General features: G+C 38.1%; 1 protein-coding gene across 1 annotated transcript; it reads right to left on the reverse strand.

Moving 5' to 3' along the window:
• Positions 1-332: 332 nt before the first annotated feature.
• Positions 333-9516, reverse strand: DTD2 (D-aminoacyl-tRNA deacylase 2). Its single transcript, XM_047864549.1, has 3 exons — positions 9297-9516; positions 6224-6293; positions 333-2162 (listed from the first exon to the last, which is right to left on the reverse strand). Exons 1-3 carry the CDS (start codon positions 9405-9407, stop codon positions 1837-1839), a joined length of 507 nt encoding a protein of 168 aa, XP_047720505.1. The 5' UTR covers positions 9408-9516; the 3' UTR covers positions 333-1836.
• Between the last annotated feature and the right edge of the window lie 8378 nt (positions 9517-17894).

A 17894-nucleotide genomic window follows, 5' to 3' on the forward strand; every position in this document is an offset into this window, starting at 1 on the left:
GAGCTACAGAAAGCCAAGGTGTAGTTATTTTTAAATCCACTATTTTCTTCTGCCTTTAGTCTCTGGTTCTAGCCTCCTTGGAAATGAAAGTTGGCCATCACTTTTTGGTTAATAATCCTTCATGTTGTTGAATTTGCTCCTCTCCACAAGTACCTCAAGCAAATTAAAAAAAAAAAAAAAATCAAAACTGCCTGAACTATAAAACAGCAATCTAGAACTATGAGTCAGCATTTCACCTACACACAAAATCAAAATGATTTAAAATAGGTAACACATAATTTTTCAAAAGACATATATACCTCCTTGGAGAAACTCTGAGAAAATTGGAGTTCGAAAGTTTATGAATAGTTTATTACATTTCAATAAGTGTATCATGAATCAATAAAGCAAAAGTTAAGGACAATGAGCTCATTACCAAGCCAATTATTGATTCTTAAGTTCCAAAATAGAATAGTACAGGAAGGATATAGAGAAATAGGTTTTTTTGTGATAACAAAAACTTTAAGTATCTTAGGAAGGTAGACCTAAAGGAATTATGACATAAAGGGACCTTCAGAAGCTACGTAAGATGTTTATTCAAGTTAATTTCATCTTTTGGTAATTAGAAATATTATTTGGTGTTTGCTCTTTAAAATACCTTTTTAAATCAAGTCAGAGGCATTTGAAAAACCTGAATATTATATTTTACTGATCCATTTATTCTTTGACTTTCTTATATATCTTTCTCTCTTAACTGAGAAATCTACCTTATTACCTGTCTATCTTTTATCACTGTCTTTGTCAGCTCATGTCCTAACAAAATACCATAGACTGAGTGGCTTGAATAACAGAAATTTATTTTCTCTATTAACCCTAATTACTTCCCAAAGCCCCATCTTCAAAACCATCATGTTGGGGGACTTCAACATATGAATGGGGGGTGATGGGCACAAACATTCACTAACAGAAAAAATGACAGTGGCTCCAAATCGTCAGGTAAGTAATATGGAAAGGAACAAGTTGACTTGTTTCCAAATAATTCCAGTTGAAAGCTTCCCTTTTTCTTCTTCTTCTTTTTACAGCAATATAATTAAATAAGAAAGGACTTCTTATGAACGTTAATTTCACAAAGCAGTAACTTTTAAAAACCAAAGACAGAAAATAAGACATACATTATTTTGGTAAAAAACTGAGAAACTGAAGTGTTAACCCATACGTATATTAAATAAAAACAATTTTTAAACCTCACACTTTCTTCTATCAACTAAAGAGTCTTAAAATGATTTAAAGCACTTAGATGTCCTTAGAAAGTAACAAAATGTACAATAACATTTCTATATTACACTTTCATAGATATTATTAAAAGGAATAGTCAGTGGCATATTGTTCCATTCAAAATATGGAAAACTGAAATAGTAAAACCTAACTGACAAAATTGTAATTAGTTTGTGTGGGATTTCACCTAATTTTAATAAAAATAATTATTTTTATTACACACCACATACATTTAAAGGTACAAGAAATATATCTTACTAGATTACACAATATTCTTCACTACAAAATGCTTTTAAATACAGCTCTCTAAGAACATTTCCACAATGACTATGAAATGAATAGAAAGCATTTTTCAAGTTTTCAAGTGGAAGTGTAGGGGAAAGCAGAATGAAAGGTGACTGAGATCGAGTTTGTGACTTGGCAAGGTCGTTCCATTATCAGGCTGCATAGTTATGAGCGGGAACCAGGATTTTCTTGTCTAAAAATGCTGCAGATTGTGTATTCAAGAAGAGGAAGAAAATCTAAATATAGTCAAAATCATTTTATACTAGAAAACAACTAGAGAAACTGACTTTTAATTTTTCAAAATTCAATTAGGTGTGTGTATGGTCCATTGGTATCCAGCTTTAACACCTGCCTGTTCCCGTAAGTACCATGTTCCACCACAACCCCAGCTTCAGCACACTTGCTGTTAGCAGCTAATTCTTTCTCACACAGAGTCACAAATTGGGAATAAAGTTCTAACCCTTCTTCTTTTCCAGAGTTAGAATGATACTGCATGTTTCTTCCTTTTACTCTCCCTCCAAGAGTGGCTTGAGGGATGATAAGAACATTGCCAGGTAGATCCAATATAGACACGTGCTTGCCATTTTCTGTTTCACTTAATTTCACATTTAACAGAGTATTAACTGGGTGGGGAAGAAAGGGAAAACATCTTGAAGTGAGAAACAAACATGAAGAAAACCAACAATCATCCAGTCAGCACATCTCATGTTTAAAACCCAGTTTGTCAGCTCATGCTTTTTTACCCAAAGTCTCTATCCAGATTTAAAAAACTGCTTCCCTAAGCTAAATGATCTAAGCATGAAAAACAAGGCAAATTTCAGGCAAAAAATGGCATGATGTTCTAAATCCAACTGGGCAGTCAAGATCTAAATGATAAATTCAGGCAGAAAAGACTAAAAATTAACTGTAAACTGAAACCTTAAATATTGTTGCCCCAGGGGGATACATGAGCAGATTTTACCTTTTTGTTCCTTTATATTCTGTAAGTAAATCTCATTGGAAAAGGTCACGATAAATCCTCCTCACATAAAATTCTGTTTTACAACAAATAATATTAAATAGAAATCTTAGTGTAACTTAATTGCCTAGAGTTCTAAGCTGAGACAAAGGTTCCAGTTTATTCTCATCATAAACCAGATAATTTTGCAGTTTCATAACCTCCAAGGCACTATTATCATGTCTAATCATTTGACAAATGTAACCCATGTAACCACCCATAAAGGTGAAGGCAAGAATCATCAGGAATTCACTATCACAATTGAAAAAGTAAATCAAAAGGTGTATTGGCATTAAGTTCATACATACACAAGAAAACATGGTATTATTTTTATGGCATTATGAAACTATATTCTTCTTATAGTGAGTAAGAACTGCCAAACAAATGCCATAAATATCTATAAGTAGCTAAAAATCTAATCTTAGAAAACCTTTTCATCTCAACATTAGCCATTCTCAAAACAATAAATAAAAGAAATACCTAATAGAAATAGCCTAAGGGTCTTCTTGACTCTATAAAAGGTATAAATAACTTCTGCTTATAAAGAATATTCCTGGGGTGCCTGAGTGGTTCTGTTGGTTAAGCGTCTGACTCTTCATTTCAGCTCAGGTCATGATCTCATGGTTTGTGAGTTCGAGTCCCACATAAGGCTCTGTGTTGACCTTGGAGAAGCCTGCTTGGGATTCTCTGACTCCCTCTCTCTCTGCCCCTCTCTTACTTGCTCTCTCTCAAAAAATAAACATTTTAAAAAAAAAAGAATCTTTCTCAGATGATAAACGGTAAAAGAAACGATGAACTGTAAAAGAAACTATATAAATCTCACAGTCCTGCCCAGTAATTAGGCTTGAAAAGGTATGCTTTCTAATAGGGTATCCATGGTTTTAAGTCTTGGAGGGTTTGTAGTAAGTATCAGTAAGGATTCAGAATGGTTGCCCCACTCTACAAATTAGGGAATTAACCTGGTAGAATCCTGCCAAGATGAATACACAAATGAATTCCTAAGCAATGCAAGAAGCACTATCAATTTTCAACTAACAGCTATTTTAAAATACATCTAATTTTCTCTATTATGAATAGGACTTTGCTCTATGGACAGTGGTCGTTATTGATTGCTTCTAAGGAAACTAACTCTTCAGAGCATTTCATTCCAAGGGAAATCTCTACCCAGTTATCCAGGCCTCAGGCTACTGATAGACTAAGTAGACAATTTTGGAATAACAGGCCAGAGAGGTAAGTACAATTTATTATACTTCCACACACCTCCCTCTACTGGCGATAACTAAGAATTCAATTAATGCTGTTGGTATACAAATATCAGTATGTACAAGTAATTATAATGCAAATATGAATGTCAGTATGTAGAATTAAAATGAGACAATGAATTAATGGCATGTTGGAAACTCTAAGATCTGAAGACAGGTTATCAATCAAGTATCTCTAACGATGTATATGGGAAGTTAAGCTTTGACAGGTCCCTGGATCTCAGTTCAATTATACTGAAGATGAATTGAGAAAGATTCTGCACATCTCTATGTTAGCCACGTTATTTCAGAATCTGTGGATATAACTGGTTATATTCCCAAGGGGTACATGATTTGATTAGAAAGATCTGAATCCATGTAATACGTATGAGGTGGGGTTTAAGAGAATCCCATCACATTGGCTTACTTTGCCTCCTGGAATAGAGGGAAGTACAGGCTAATGCTATCAATAATAGATGGACTCTTTTTGCTCATCACTCACACCAGCAGAATGTGATTCTTAGATTCACAGTTCTTTACTGAGAATCATGATATATGAAGTTTTGTTTTAGACTGTCCACTAAAAGAGTTAAGGTGGACCTCCCTCAGTGTTTTTAATTTACTACAACCTTATGCATGTATTCAGAGAGAACTCAGAGGTATATGGAAGCACACAGGATTTACTGACTATAAAACAGAATGTGGGTTTCCTGTGTGGCTCAGTTGGTTAAGCATACAACTTTGGCTCAGGTCGTGATCTCACAGTTTGTGGGTTCGATCTCTGCATCAGGCTTGCTGCTGTCAGCACAGAAGCGGTTTCAGATCCTCTGCCCCTGCCCACCCCCACCCCTCCCCTGCTTGTGTGCACACACTCTCTCTCTCAAAAATAAATAAACATTTAAAAAAAAACACAAAAAACCAAAATGTGCTTGGATTTGGTTGGTTCATTTCATCTTATTATGATTAAAAGTCACTTAAGAAAGTATGAAACAACTTTAGGAGTCAATCTTAAGTTACAATGACAAAAATTCTCTTCCTGTTTTTACATATTTCTACTATACTCCTTATAGTTAATAAAGATTTAATTCCAGGCAATATATTAACTTAGGAAAATGGACAGCATGTCCAATACCCATGCCATAGGTCCTAGAAAATTACTCTGTAACAGGAGCCCTCAATTCATTTTCTCTCTCTCTTTTTTTTAAGGTAATCTCTACATCCAACATGAGCCTCGAACTCACCACCCCGAGATCAAGAGTTGCATGCTCCACTGACTGACTAAGCCAGATACCCTGCATTTTCTTTAACCCCTGCAAAGCTCCCTATTACCTTCCAGATTCAAATTTCAAACTATCAGTTATTGGCTTTCCATCCTCACTTTAAGTCTAGTTTTCACCCTCTGACAAAGTTGTCAAACATGTTTGATGTCTCAGTATAAAATTACCTCTAGGAACTTTCAGCCTTTTTCCTAAGTTGTTCCCCACTGGGCTATTTACTCTTGAGTTTCACTACTTGAAGCTCTTCCAGGTTAATTTCTGCATGCTGCAACTTCCATTTGTATACTTTATATTTCTTATTAATCCAAACTGGGTACTGTCCTTTCCTAATGAAGAGAATATAACCTGTCCCCAACCTTAGGGATAGCTTCATTAGTTCAGGCTTTTTTGGGTACGTTATTATGTTATCAAATACTGTCTTAAGATTTGATGTGATGTATCTGAACCTATGTAATTATCACAAGGAATGTCCAGTGCTATGGGCTATCCAGGACATTGGAAAACTGCAGGCAGGTAAATACCTGTTCAGAGGTACCTGAACACTGACCTTGCTTTCCTGTCCCTGGAGGAGGTGTGGTTGTGATGACACTGAGCTTTGTTCAAGATCAGAAAAACCTTACATTTAAATACATTTTTTATAAAAAAAAAAAGTACATAAATGGTTAATTTAAATTTTTCCATAAGAATGATGCAAGTCCTAGCTGTCCAGATTTGATGGGAACCACATCTTACACATACAGTGTCACCTACATGCCCCTGTCAGGGACTCTGGGAGATAAGGAAACTATGTTAAGAAATAAGCATCTGCTTCTTCCTATGTGGCCACCCTGCTTTTAACAAATTTTTGTATCCCTGGCTGAAACTCAAGTGTATTGTGTGTGTGTGTGTGTGTGTGTGTGTGTGTGTATGTATGTACACTCTTCTAAACCAAACTATAAGCCATGTGAAATGGTGCTGAGGTTTTTAAAAAATTCCACCACATTTTCTTACTTTAAACTTTGGAAAAGGCAAAAATAACCTAATAATAAAGGCAAAAAAAAAAAGCCAACAACCATAGAGTCAACTCATTTATAACTTACCAGTACAATTTAAGGTTGTGTTTTTTGCCCCTTCTGGCTCATCTATCACTATTCATTTTCACTCTTAAAAAACAAACATCAAATACGTACCCATTTTGGGAAGAAGTTCTTTATTAGCTCCCTTGAAAAAACACACATAGATCACTAATCCCCTCTGAACCTATGAAAAATCAGCACAGAAAACTTAGATTAAAAAAAAAACTTCTACACAGAGATACAAAGGTAAGTGAATAAAATTTCAAAAGTGCTATATAGAGATTAAACCCAAAGAAAGAGAAATAAGTTTTTACAACAGATTTGATTTCTTAAATGTGATAAAACAAAATCTTTTCCAATATTCAATCACCTCAATCATCATTTGTTTCAAAAATTAAGTTTAAAAAATATATCCAAGAGCAGTGAAGACCACAAGTTGTACCCTCAAACATTTACTTCTAATCAAAGTCATTATGACTACGACCCAGTCTCCTCTCCCTTAAGGTTGGGACACTTAGAAATGTTTAGTTTGCAGGGCCCCATTTATTCAACAAATGAATTCACATTAGATATGGCTGATTTATAAACAGCATGACTGATATCTTTTGACGTCATCACTCTTTATTCTTCCTAATCCATTTACCTGCAGCTAATAAAAATAAGGATCTCAATCTACTTCATTAAACTACCAAGAAACTGTCCAACTATTTTTTTGTTATTGTTAATGCTTTAAATCAACATAGTGATTAAGCACTGGAAACTGCATTTATGATATTAAGTCCTGACTGTTATCAGGAATATTAAAAATTTAATTTTATATAAATACTTGGATATTTCTTTATTAGCTCTTGTAGTTTGCAGAAAATAGAATTGATAAATGATCCTGATTTTGCCGCTGAATCATCAAATTGTTTATTTTGTAGTTTAACCTTGCTGACTCCAAGAACTATTATAAAGACTAAATTAATTAATATTTGTAAGGTGCTTAAAACGGTGCCTACTTCACAGTAAGAACTAAATGAATGTTTATTAAATGAGTAAGTAAAAATAAGTTTAAAGGCTAAAGCACAATTTATTTTACATTTTAATTCCCAAAGCATTTTACAGACTATTTTGTACACGATAGGGACTCAATTTATCTGTTGTTTGCATTTAAGTTCAATTGTATCTTACAGGCTCTGTGTTATCTAAATAGCCTTCTATATAAACATAAATGCAGCTTGCACTCATACCTGATTTCCTGGAAAATCAGCAATTTTTAAGTGCAAATGTGCTTCTGGAACAAGCAAAGTTCTCCAAAGCACACCCACAATTAGGAGCAGACAGGATGAATGATATTTGTATCACTGTCAGAGGTCTCTCCACGGGGATTATTTTAGTACCAGACAAAATCTCAAGCACATTTACTCAAAATCTCAGGCATATTCATATTTGGACACTCCCGATGTCAGAATTAAGTATCTAATTACATACAAAAATAGACACCAGTTCTATTAAGTATCTAATTATATGCAGAAATAGACACCACATTATCTCATTAAGGTATTTTCTTTTAGTTTATTCCAATAATAGATTTTAAATTGTGACCTACAAAATCCCCATTTCAAGTCAGAAACCACTTTTCTTGTAGTTTCTTTTGGTATAAAACTTTTTAAATGTTTGTTTATTTTTGAGAGAGAGAGAGAGACTGAGTGTGAGAGGGGGAGGGGCAGAAAGAGAGGGGGACACAGAATCTGAAAAAGGCTCCAGGCTCTGAGCCTGGCATGGGGCTTGAACTTGTGAACCTTGAAATTGCAACCTGAGCCAAAGTCTGAGGTGCAACCAACTGAGCCACCCAGGCATCCTGTGGTATAAAACATTTTAAATATGTAGGAAATGACAGGTTAATTCTCAGCATAGTTTTACAAAGTTCAGTCTCAGGAAGAACATTAGCCTGTGACAGCAAAGGTCTAAATGAATAAAAGTGAGAACACTAATCTTCAAATCTTTTGACAATTAAAACAATATTTTCTTTAAATTGTAACTTTTAATAGAATAGGAAAAGAGGATGCTCGAGAAAGGAAAAAAATTTACTTTCTCACTATCTAATTACCTGTCAGCTCTTCATAGTATTTAGCTGTGTGTGGGAGTGGGAGGGAAAGCTTTGTAATAGCTTTAAAAGTTTATCAACACAACTGGTAGTTTGGAAGGCTGCAATAAAATATCTGATTTTGCATAAGGAGATGTGGCATGAAGATATAAAAAGATAAAATAGATGGAAGAAAGCTAAATGATTAACAGTTTGGGATTTATAGTCCCAGGAGTTAGCCATAAAAAAAAGCAATTTGGATAGGCTGGCAAATATGAAAACATGGAAAGAACAAAATTCCACAACATGGAAGAGAAATCAAGACGTCAAAAGGGGGGGGGGGGGGTAACAAAAATAAGAAACATGAATTTTTGAGAAGGAAATGGGGAAAGGGGAAATACAGGAATATATTTGCTTATAAATCTTTTAAAGGCAAATATTCAAGTAAAAGGAAATCCTATCAGTGTAAATGGTTTAAATTCTTTGGAGGAACAGTGTTCAATAACACATTACATTAGCAGTAGTAGTGTTTGTTTCTAGTTGGAAATAAGTCAAAATTTTAAGTCTCCTGAAAAAAGAATTGTTTCATGGGAAATCTTATTTCTATGCTGAGGCCTAGCTGCAGGCAACATAAAATGGAATTCCACGGAAAATGAAGCACAAGTGACTTGAAAGTCTGCAAATAATCTAATCTACAAGCTCCAACCAGACCAGCACTAGCCAACAGTAGCCCGACCAATGCGAAGGGCATGCCAAGGTCCTGGCTCTTTGGAAGCAAGAGATCTGATACAATTAGGCCTCAAGTGCACCGAGCTCAGGGAGGCAGAAGGTGAGAGGAAGTTCAAATTCTCGCGGTCCTGAGCAGGGGACACACTCTTCCGCTGACCGAACGGTCTAAGGCAGAAAGCTCCAGAACCAAAGAGCCAGACGGAGCCTGGCAGGTTGCTGAGAGAAAAGATGGGCGGGCCGAGCGGAAATCGGCACCGCCTACAGCACGTGCCAGGGCCACGTACCGCCCGCGCTAGGAAACGTAGAGAGCGGGGACAGATCACCAAGAAAACGGGGGAAGTACCGCCCCTGCGCGCCGGAATGTAACGGAAGTGGCGGGGCTGGCGTTACCTCCACCCATTGAGTCTCGGTGTCCCCCTCGGCTGGGCGTATTTGCAGGCGGGCGTGCAGGCACTGCTGCAGAAGTGCCCGGGCCTGAGGAATCCGGCCGCTGTCAGCCATAGTTCGAACCCTCGTGGCAGTCCAACAGGTTCAGGCACCGAGCCGCTCAAGCTCCTCCTCCAGCGCGCGGGGAGGACGTGGCGCATCAAGGCGGAGGGACGTCCTTATCGCCCGTGGAGCCACCCCTGGAGGGGCGGGGCCTCTGCCTGGCTCTAGGGTGACCCGGATGTGCTGCCTTCAAAGACAAAGACCTGACTGCTACGCTGAGCCTCTCCAACTTTGCAGAAAGCGCCCAGTGTATGCTTTAAACGTGTGAGAAGACTCACTGGCTCTCTTCCCTACGCACCATTTAAAGACACATTTTTCAGTTCAAAGAGTTTACGTTTTCAGACACTGAGAAATTTTAAATCTGCTTAAGTCTATGTTATGCCCATTATAAAGGTAGGTAAATTGAGTGAATCAATTGAATCACAAAACAACCAGAGATGAAACTACAAGCCATGTCTTTAAAATTTACCCGTATTCTAACGATGTCTCCATTGTCAGGAATGCTGTAAATCATTCTGATCCAGTAGTAATGGAAAGATGTTGGTATGCTATGTGAATGCACGTTTGGAGTTCAATTTTTTGGAAAATATCCTCACTAAAACTATTCTTATCCAAGAAAGTGTGTCATTGTTAATAAATATTTTAAAAAGAAAACAACATAGTCCTATGCACATAATGATAATTTTGGGGGGTTTCCTCTAAGTACAAATTAGAATGTAAATAAAATTAAACAAAGGCTTGATCTTTCCCACACAACGTATTTCTTGAACATGGATCAGATTAGCATTATTTTTCTATGGGCTTGGAGGGTTTAGATGAGGAATAATAGTGTTACCATGATTGCATTACTCAGGTCATTGATTTGGGCTCAGTTGGCACAATATGCCTATACATTCGGGTCTGTTGTCTTAGAAGATGACATCACTGATAGTGTTGCTACCCATATAAAGTAGTATGACTGAAGAAAATAATCCATGCATAATCAATGGTCTTTTCTACACAAAATGGAAGCTGCCTGTTTGCTGGTTATCTAAAGCAGGCTGCTTTACACTTTTTGCAGAAACAAAAAGCAAAAACTCTCATGATCTCTGCTGCATTGCAGGGGTTCCTGTGTTTGTTGACATTTGTCTGCAAAGCACATACAAGTTGCATTGTTTTTGCCTTTATGTCGTTATAACTATTGAGTCTCTTTTTTCTTCACTCCCAGACTCAAGTTTTACAGGACTGTAAGGAACTTTAACGTAAAGGCCTTTAGTCATGACCCAGAGTAAGAGAGGACTAAGGTGTCGATTTGTATGTAAGTATGGGAGATAGCAAGTTCCCTTGAAAATAGGATATGTGGCTCCCAGATATCTTTCCACGGTGAAGGGACTTTAGCAAATTGGTAAATCCTTCCTGTGAATAGGTGGAGTCTGGTTGGTAATGGTTATCCTTTCAAGAATCACCAGTTGCTTTAAACCTTCTGTTAGGTGAGAATCTCTTGGACACTGCTGCAGGTAGTAATAGGTTGTGACTCCCTTATTCTCTCCTTACACCTGCAGAGGGCAGTAGAGAGTAGGCACTAAACTATTCCTTTCTGTATTTTATTAATGTTTTTCAGCATCCAGTCTCATTCTACAAAGAATTCAAGAAGGCAAGACATACATGCAATAAAATAGCAAAATGTGAATAAACATAAAGCACTGGGAGGAAGGAAAATAGACTTTTGTCAGTAAGTCCCAGTAGGGGAAATTGAAAACAAATAGGTAAACACACTGGTCCTTGCCTAGAGTGCTGAGAGTATACAGTAAGCAGCAAAGTTTTCATAGCTACATTACTTTTTGTTGTAAAACAATTATATCCATTGTCAATCAAGAAGAAGAAGCTGTAAAGCAGCCAAAGCATTTATTTTGGGGTATTAGGGATTACAGTCCTGGGGACGGAGTGGACTGAAATTGAAAGCGTGTTCGGAACTGTAAGTGGAAAGCACAGGCTCACAAAGGCAAAGCCCATAAGGTTATATGACTTCTTTGATTGAATTAGGATTGGTGCTGACAGTTAAACTATCTAATAAACAATTGGCTATTTAGCTGATACATGTTACATTATCTCTATTTTAGTCCAAAGTAGAAGGAGGCATTCTGGAAGGTAGTGAAGGTGCAATTGACAAAAGTCAAAAGTCCAAGGTGTTCCAAAAATTGAAACCGAGGTCTATGGGCCTTGCTTCTCCAGTATCCTCCTGACCCTATTTTTGAACGACTCTCTTAGCAATGTTTATTTAACTTTGGAATTTTCTTTCACACTATCATATGTAATGTTGAGGCAGAGCACATTTACGATTTCCTTGAGGTTAGAAGTAAAAGATGAAGTGCGGTATTAAGATGGCTCTAGAGGAGGATGGTGGTTGACTAGGAACATAAGAGAGCTTTGCCTGTGAGTATGCAAGAAATCACTGTCTGAGCAGGAATAGTTCTCAAACTGTTGTAGTGCTAAAAGGGGACTGTATGGTTAGTGGGTTATGTAGGAATGCATTCTAGGCCCTCTGAGATGTGACAAGAATTGATTTAGAGTTTTTTAAATTGTTTGATTCATTCACGTTGGCTGCCCCAAATTCAAAAGTATTTCACAAACATGAAAAATTTGAGAACTACTTCTCAAAGATCCTTTATAGTTGATGCTAAGCTTCTTGATGTTAAAGAGGAAAGGAAAGAGAGAGGAACTGTAACCTGTTTCATAGTTCTCAAAATAAGCAGAGCTTTCCCTAAGATTCAGCTTTAGAATGAGCCTCTTACCTGAGCCCCTTACCTCTTTACCTAGGCGTATGTTCATCAGTAGAAGTGCAACTGAAAGAGGTAGGTGTTTTAATCTTACAGAGGCTGGAAGAAATCTAGCCCCCCACCACTTGAAAGTTCAGGGATTTATTTTTTTCAGTAGCCAGGGAGGTGATCAAGTTCTGAGAAATTGGTTCATACAAATATAAATGCACATGAATTGGGGTAGAACTAGAATACTTACTTATTCATTTAGAATGAGAAATATTGCTGTGACATAGAGTGGAAATTCTCACATAGGGCATGACCAACACATTTTCCCTTTTGTTCAAGCATTTATACTAGGTTATATTCAAAAGTCTCTTTATTAATTTACTATGAGAGATAGTCACTCTTCTACCAGGGCATGGGAAACTGAGGTTTGAAAGACCCATGTGGATTCTGACTTTAAGACACTTACCACATGCATTAAGACTGTGAGGAAAGAGGAAACAAACATATTTAAGTAGTGCCTGAAACAAAAAGGCCAAAGGCAAATGCTCCAAACTGCAATCACATATTTTGTCATGGAGCCTCTTTTTACACAGGCAGAAACTGAGGCCAGGAGTGTTAATCTAGTTGAAGCTCCTCTATGTGGAAATATGAGGACTGGGAAAATGATAGTTCCCCACCTAAAAGCTGAGTCTACCTTTAACATGAGTAGTTTGTATAGCCAGGTAGGGGGTGGAATTTGGAACCTGGTATTGATTGTTCCTTTGTTCAATTTGCTTTTTTAAATTCTTATTTTATTACTGCACCATTTGTTGGTATGTTGCCTAGGAAACTTAATATTGCAAGTGCTTTTAACTCTAAGGCAATGATGTATATCTGGCAGTCTGTAGCCCCTGGTAGGCTGATAAATTATCTTGATCTTTGGGTTATTTTTCAGTCTGTAGTGATGTGATAACTTAGCAAAGTATTGTATAACCTTTTGAATATTTGTATACTTCTGTTAGTCATTTTGTCAAGTCATGCCTGGCTGTTGTAAGGGCTTTTTATAATTTGGACACCTACATTCTTTGTAGGAAAAAAAAAAAACTGAAAGATTTTGAATGGGCAGAGGAGATTCCTAGATATCCTTTTAAAGGAATGCTGGAGCCTCTGGGGATTACTTTGGTCCTATCGGGCTATTTTGGATTTGTCTTAGTCTAGGCTGTCTTACAGCTCTTTAGAGATAGAGTTGGTTTGTTAAACATGAATAGTAAATAAATCATTCCTGTCCATAAAAATGTAAAATTTGATTATTACTCTATGGATATTGAGTGATTTTGTCAGTTTTGCATACTCTTGTAAATCCATTTTAGCATTCTTTATCTGACTATAAATGTACAGCACCTTGAATTTTCTCTCTTTTGAAAATAAACTTTAAATTTTACAATAGATTTAGATTTATAGAAAAGATGCAGAAATAGTACAGAATTCTTATATACCCCCTCACCCAATTTCCCCTTTTATCAACATCTCAAATGACTATGGTATGTTTGTTACAACTAAAGGAACCAGCACTGGTACATTAATTAAACTCCATACTTTTTACGAAAGCCTTTTTCTGGAATCCTTCCAGGATACCATGTTACATTTAGTCATGATGTTTCTTCAGGCTGTGGCTGTTTCTCAGATTTTCCTTGTTTTTGATGACCTCGGCAGTTTTGAGGAATACTGGTCACCTACAGTGTACGATGTTCCTATATTGAATTTTATATTTTTCTTATGATTGGACCAAAGTTATGGGTTTTTGAATGAGCATCACAGAAGTGAAGTGACATTCTTATTACATCATATCAAGGATACATGCTGACAACATGTCTTTTTGCTGATGATATTAACCTTGATCGCCTGGCTAAGGTGGAGTTTGCCAAGTTTCTCCAGTATTAAGTTACACGTTCTCCCTTCCACAATGTTCTCTTTGGAAGCAAATCACTAAACACAGCCCAAATTCAAGGGGTGGTGTTACTGTCCACCTTTTTAAGTGGGGAGTATCTGCATAAATTATTTGGAATTCTGCATACAGGACATTTGAGCTCTTTTTTTTTTTTAAACTTTTTTCAACGTTTATTTATTTTGGGGGGGGGGCAGAGAGAGACAGAGCATGAACGGGGGAGGGGCAGAGAGAGAGGGAGACACAGAATCGGAAACAGGCTCCAGGCTCCGAGCCATCAGCCCAGAGCCTGACGCGGGGCTCGAACTCCCGGACCGTGAGATCATGACCTGGCTGAAGTCGGACGCTTAACCGACTGCGCCACCCAGGCGCCCCTGAGCTCTCTTTTGAACTGGTTGTAATATATTACTGGTTTCTTCCTTACTGAGTTAAATATGAATGAAATGAAAATCTTTGACACATGTCTATTTTATATTTGTATGACAGTTGTGATTTTACTCTTTTAAAAATTATCCTCTCATATCCTCCTACCAAGAAATGTGTGGGAATTATCATTTATACAGTTCTTTGACATCCATGAGTAAATGCCATATACAAATATATTATTTTTGGAAAGAAGATACTGAAAATTATTTATAGTCAAAAAATACATAAATTATTTTATCATACTGACTGTATCAGTCAGGGTCCTATTAGCAATCAAATATGTTCTAAATAGGATAACCTGAGAAAGTGTTATTTACAAAGGGACTATTCACAAAGTTGTGGGTGTAGGAGAACTATAGGAGTAGTGTAGTATCTCAGGGCATAGTAGCAGCTGATATGTAACCAGCCCCTTGGGATGAAAGGAAAAAGGGAGGGAGTCTGGAATCCAGAGGTAGAGACTTATGTAGACCCTTAAGAGAAGGAGTTGACATTCTGTCAAGAAACACATCCAACTCCAGTTGACCCTTTAGGGAGGGAGCTAAGGAAATAAATACTTGGCCCCATACTGTATCTTCCTTGTATTTCCTGCCAGAGGTCCTCATTGGCAAAACCCTACCAGAAGCTAGCAAGCAAGGGACCTGTTGCTCTCCCAGGCTCCAGGGCAAAGGCAGGGTGGAGAATGCTTGAATGTGAATCTGGAAGGCAAGTAAGACACCAAGCACATGGACTGAAGGGGCTTAAAGGCCAACATCTTTTTGTTGGAAGGTAACAGCTGGGTAGACAGAGATATCTGCAGTTAACATCTCTAATGGAAATCCTTAATGTCTCTAAAAGTTGAGAGAGGTGAAGTTAGACTTTGTGAGTTATCAGCATAACATGAGTCAAGGTCCTTGCACCACTACCCTCTTTTTTCTGCCATTGGAGGTATGGCTAAGACATCAGAAAAGAAAGGTTGCTGGGATCCTAGCCTTGGTGAAAATGCCAAAAGAAGAGATGGAGCTGCTGCCTCCAAGGGGTGTTGTAGAATTGAATAAAAGGCATGTTAGGGGCTCCTGGGTCGCTCAGTCGGTTAAGCTTCCAACTTCGGCTCAGGTCATGATCTCACGGTTTGTGAGTTCAAGCACCGCGTCAGGCTTTGTGCTGAGAGCTCAGAGCCTGAAGCCTGTTTCAGATTCTGTGTCCCCTCTCTCTCTGACCCTCCCCCGTTCATGCTCTGTCTCTCTCTGTCTCAAAAACAAATAAATTTTAAAAAAAAATTTTAAAAAAAAGGCATGTTAGAGGGGGCCATGAAAGACTTCAGTGTCCTGGGGCACCTGTGTGGCTCAGTCAGTTAAGTGTCCAACTTCGGCTCAGGTCATGATCTCACGGTTTGTGGGTTTGAGCCCCATGTCAGGCTCTGTGCTGACAGTTCAGAGCCTGGAACCTGCTTTGGATTCTGTGTCTCCCTCTGTCTCTGTCCCTCTCCCACTCACACTCTGTCTCTCTCTCAAAAATAAATAAACATTTTTTAAAAATTAAAAAAGAAAAAAGACCAAAGTCCTTAGCGCTTTCATGGAATCCTTTGGATTGTGAGGGAAGGGACTCAGGACCAGATTTGGTTTTATATACAAAAAATAGTGAAACACTTTTTTAATGTTTATTTATTTATTTTTGAGAGAGAGAGAGGGAGAGAGAAAGAACCTGAGTAGGGGAGGGGCAGAGAGAGAGACTACCAAGCAGATAACATGCTCAGCGAGAAGCCTGACCCGGAGCTTGATCTCACAACCATGAGATCATGTCCACAGCCAAAATCAAGAGTTGGTTCCTTACTGACTGAGCTACCCAGGCACCCCAGGGCTGTATCATACCTAGGCAACTTCTTAGTCACCAACTGACTCTCTCTTAGGAATACCTCTCTGTCTTCTTTCTCTTTTATAACACTTCCCTATACATGAATTATGCGGTCTTCAGGGTCTCCAAAGTTCACTCCAGTCTTAACCTTCAACTCAAAAGTTTTCCTTCCTTTAGGCCACAATCCAAAGTCTAATATTCTAAGTACTGTGTTTAGGTACACTCTGCTGGGTGTGAAGCTGATTAAAGTAATTCCCATTAACTTGTGAATGAAACTTAACCTTCTTAAAAGGTATATTTGCATTTTAATAGCAGTCCCTTAGCACAAATTAATCTCTAATTGGTAGAAAGTGTGAGAATTACTTTTTGTGGGAAACAGGAGGTGGAATTACTCCTTAATTCTCCAAGTTTAAAAAAGTTGCTCCTCTCAGAAGGCTCTGGATTCTCACCTCTCAGACACTCCTCAGCATGGTGCAATTTTGTCTCTTTCTGAAGCTAATCATTTCAAAAAGCTTTTTAGGTTAAATTTAATGGACGTCATTGTCTTTCGAGTAGCTTTTATGTTTGGGGAAATTCCTACATTACAAGCATCCTTTTCCCTCCCAGGTGGAAAGCGGAACTCAGCTCCCCAGCCTCCTTTGCAGCTAGGATGCAGGCACGCCAATTAGATACCTTCATGCAAGATTATATTCAGAAATGAGCAATGTGAATAAAACAGGCTCTGTCTGCATGGGGCTTCCATGTACCTGATGGCCGTGTTGGCAGAGCTTTTAGGCACAGGACAGTTCAAGATTTGATGCAGACGCAGCATTGATGTCAGTAGCAGTTGTAATAAAACCAAGTGCTGGTATTTGGGGCTCAGTGGCCGCAGTGGCAGAAGCTGGGACTGTATAGTGAAATAGAGAACACCAGTGACAGGTTCCTGTTCTGGGTGGTTCTGTAGTCGAGTTTTGGGCACTGTTCCTGGGAGCTTAGCCTTGAATGTTTCCCCAGCCACCCCAATAGTTCTATGAGCTACTTAATATCCTTTAATAAATCAGTTTGTGGTCAAACCAACAGAATGAAATCTACTGTTTGCAAGTAATTGATACAGGCATCACCTTCAACTTTTGCCCTCTGGTTTAACTTTGCAACCAGCAGAATTAACCGGACAAGACTCTCTGGTTTTCTCCGTCCCCACTCCCACTATCTTAGTTCAGGCCAATCATCTGTTCCCTGGATTACTCCAACACTGTCCAGTTTGACTGCTCACCCCCAGTTTTTTATTAAAAAAAAATTTTTTTTTAATGTTTATTTATTTTGGAGAGAGACAGAGACAGAATGCGAGTGGGTTAGGGTCAGAGAGAGAGGGAGACACAGAATCCGAAGCAGGCTCCAGGCTCTGAGCTGTCAGCACAGAGCCTGATGCGGGGCTCGAACTCATGAGCTGTGAGATCATGCCTGAGCTGAAGTCGGACGCTCAACTGACTGAGCCCCCCAGGCGCCCCTCACCTCCAGTTTTTACCTCTTCATCAAAGTAGCCAGAATGATCTTTCTAAAATGAAAATAGAGTGGCACCTGGGTGGATCAGTTGGT

This window comes from Prionailurus viverrinus, chromosome B3 (genome assembly GCF_022837055.1).
Source record: "Prionailurus viverrinus isolate Anna chromosome B3, UM_Priviv_1.0, whole genome shotgun sequence".
Classification (NCBI taxonomy): Eukaryota; Metazoa; Chordata; class Mammalia; order Carnivora; family Felidae; genus Prionailurus; species Prionailurus viverrinus.

What these genes read in the sequence shown, in the direction of transcription:
- DTD2 (XM_047864549.1), bottom strand. Translation starts at nt 9,407, where the DNA reads ATGGCTGACAGCGGCCGGATTCCTCAGGCCCGGGCACTTCTGCAGCAG. An exon ending in CCGAGACTCAATGGGTGGAG is followed by an intron (nt 6,294 to 9,296) that starts GTAACGCCAGCC and finishes GATTTTTCATAG; the next exon opens with GTTCAGAGGGGATTAGTGAT. An exon ending in AGAACTTCTTCCCAAAATGG is followed by an intron (nt 2,163 to 6,223) that starts GTACGTATTTGA and finishes TTCCCCACCCAG; the next exon opens with TTAATACTCTGTTAAATGTG.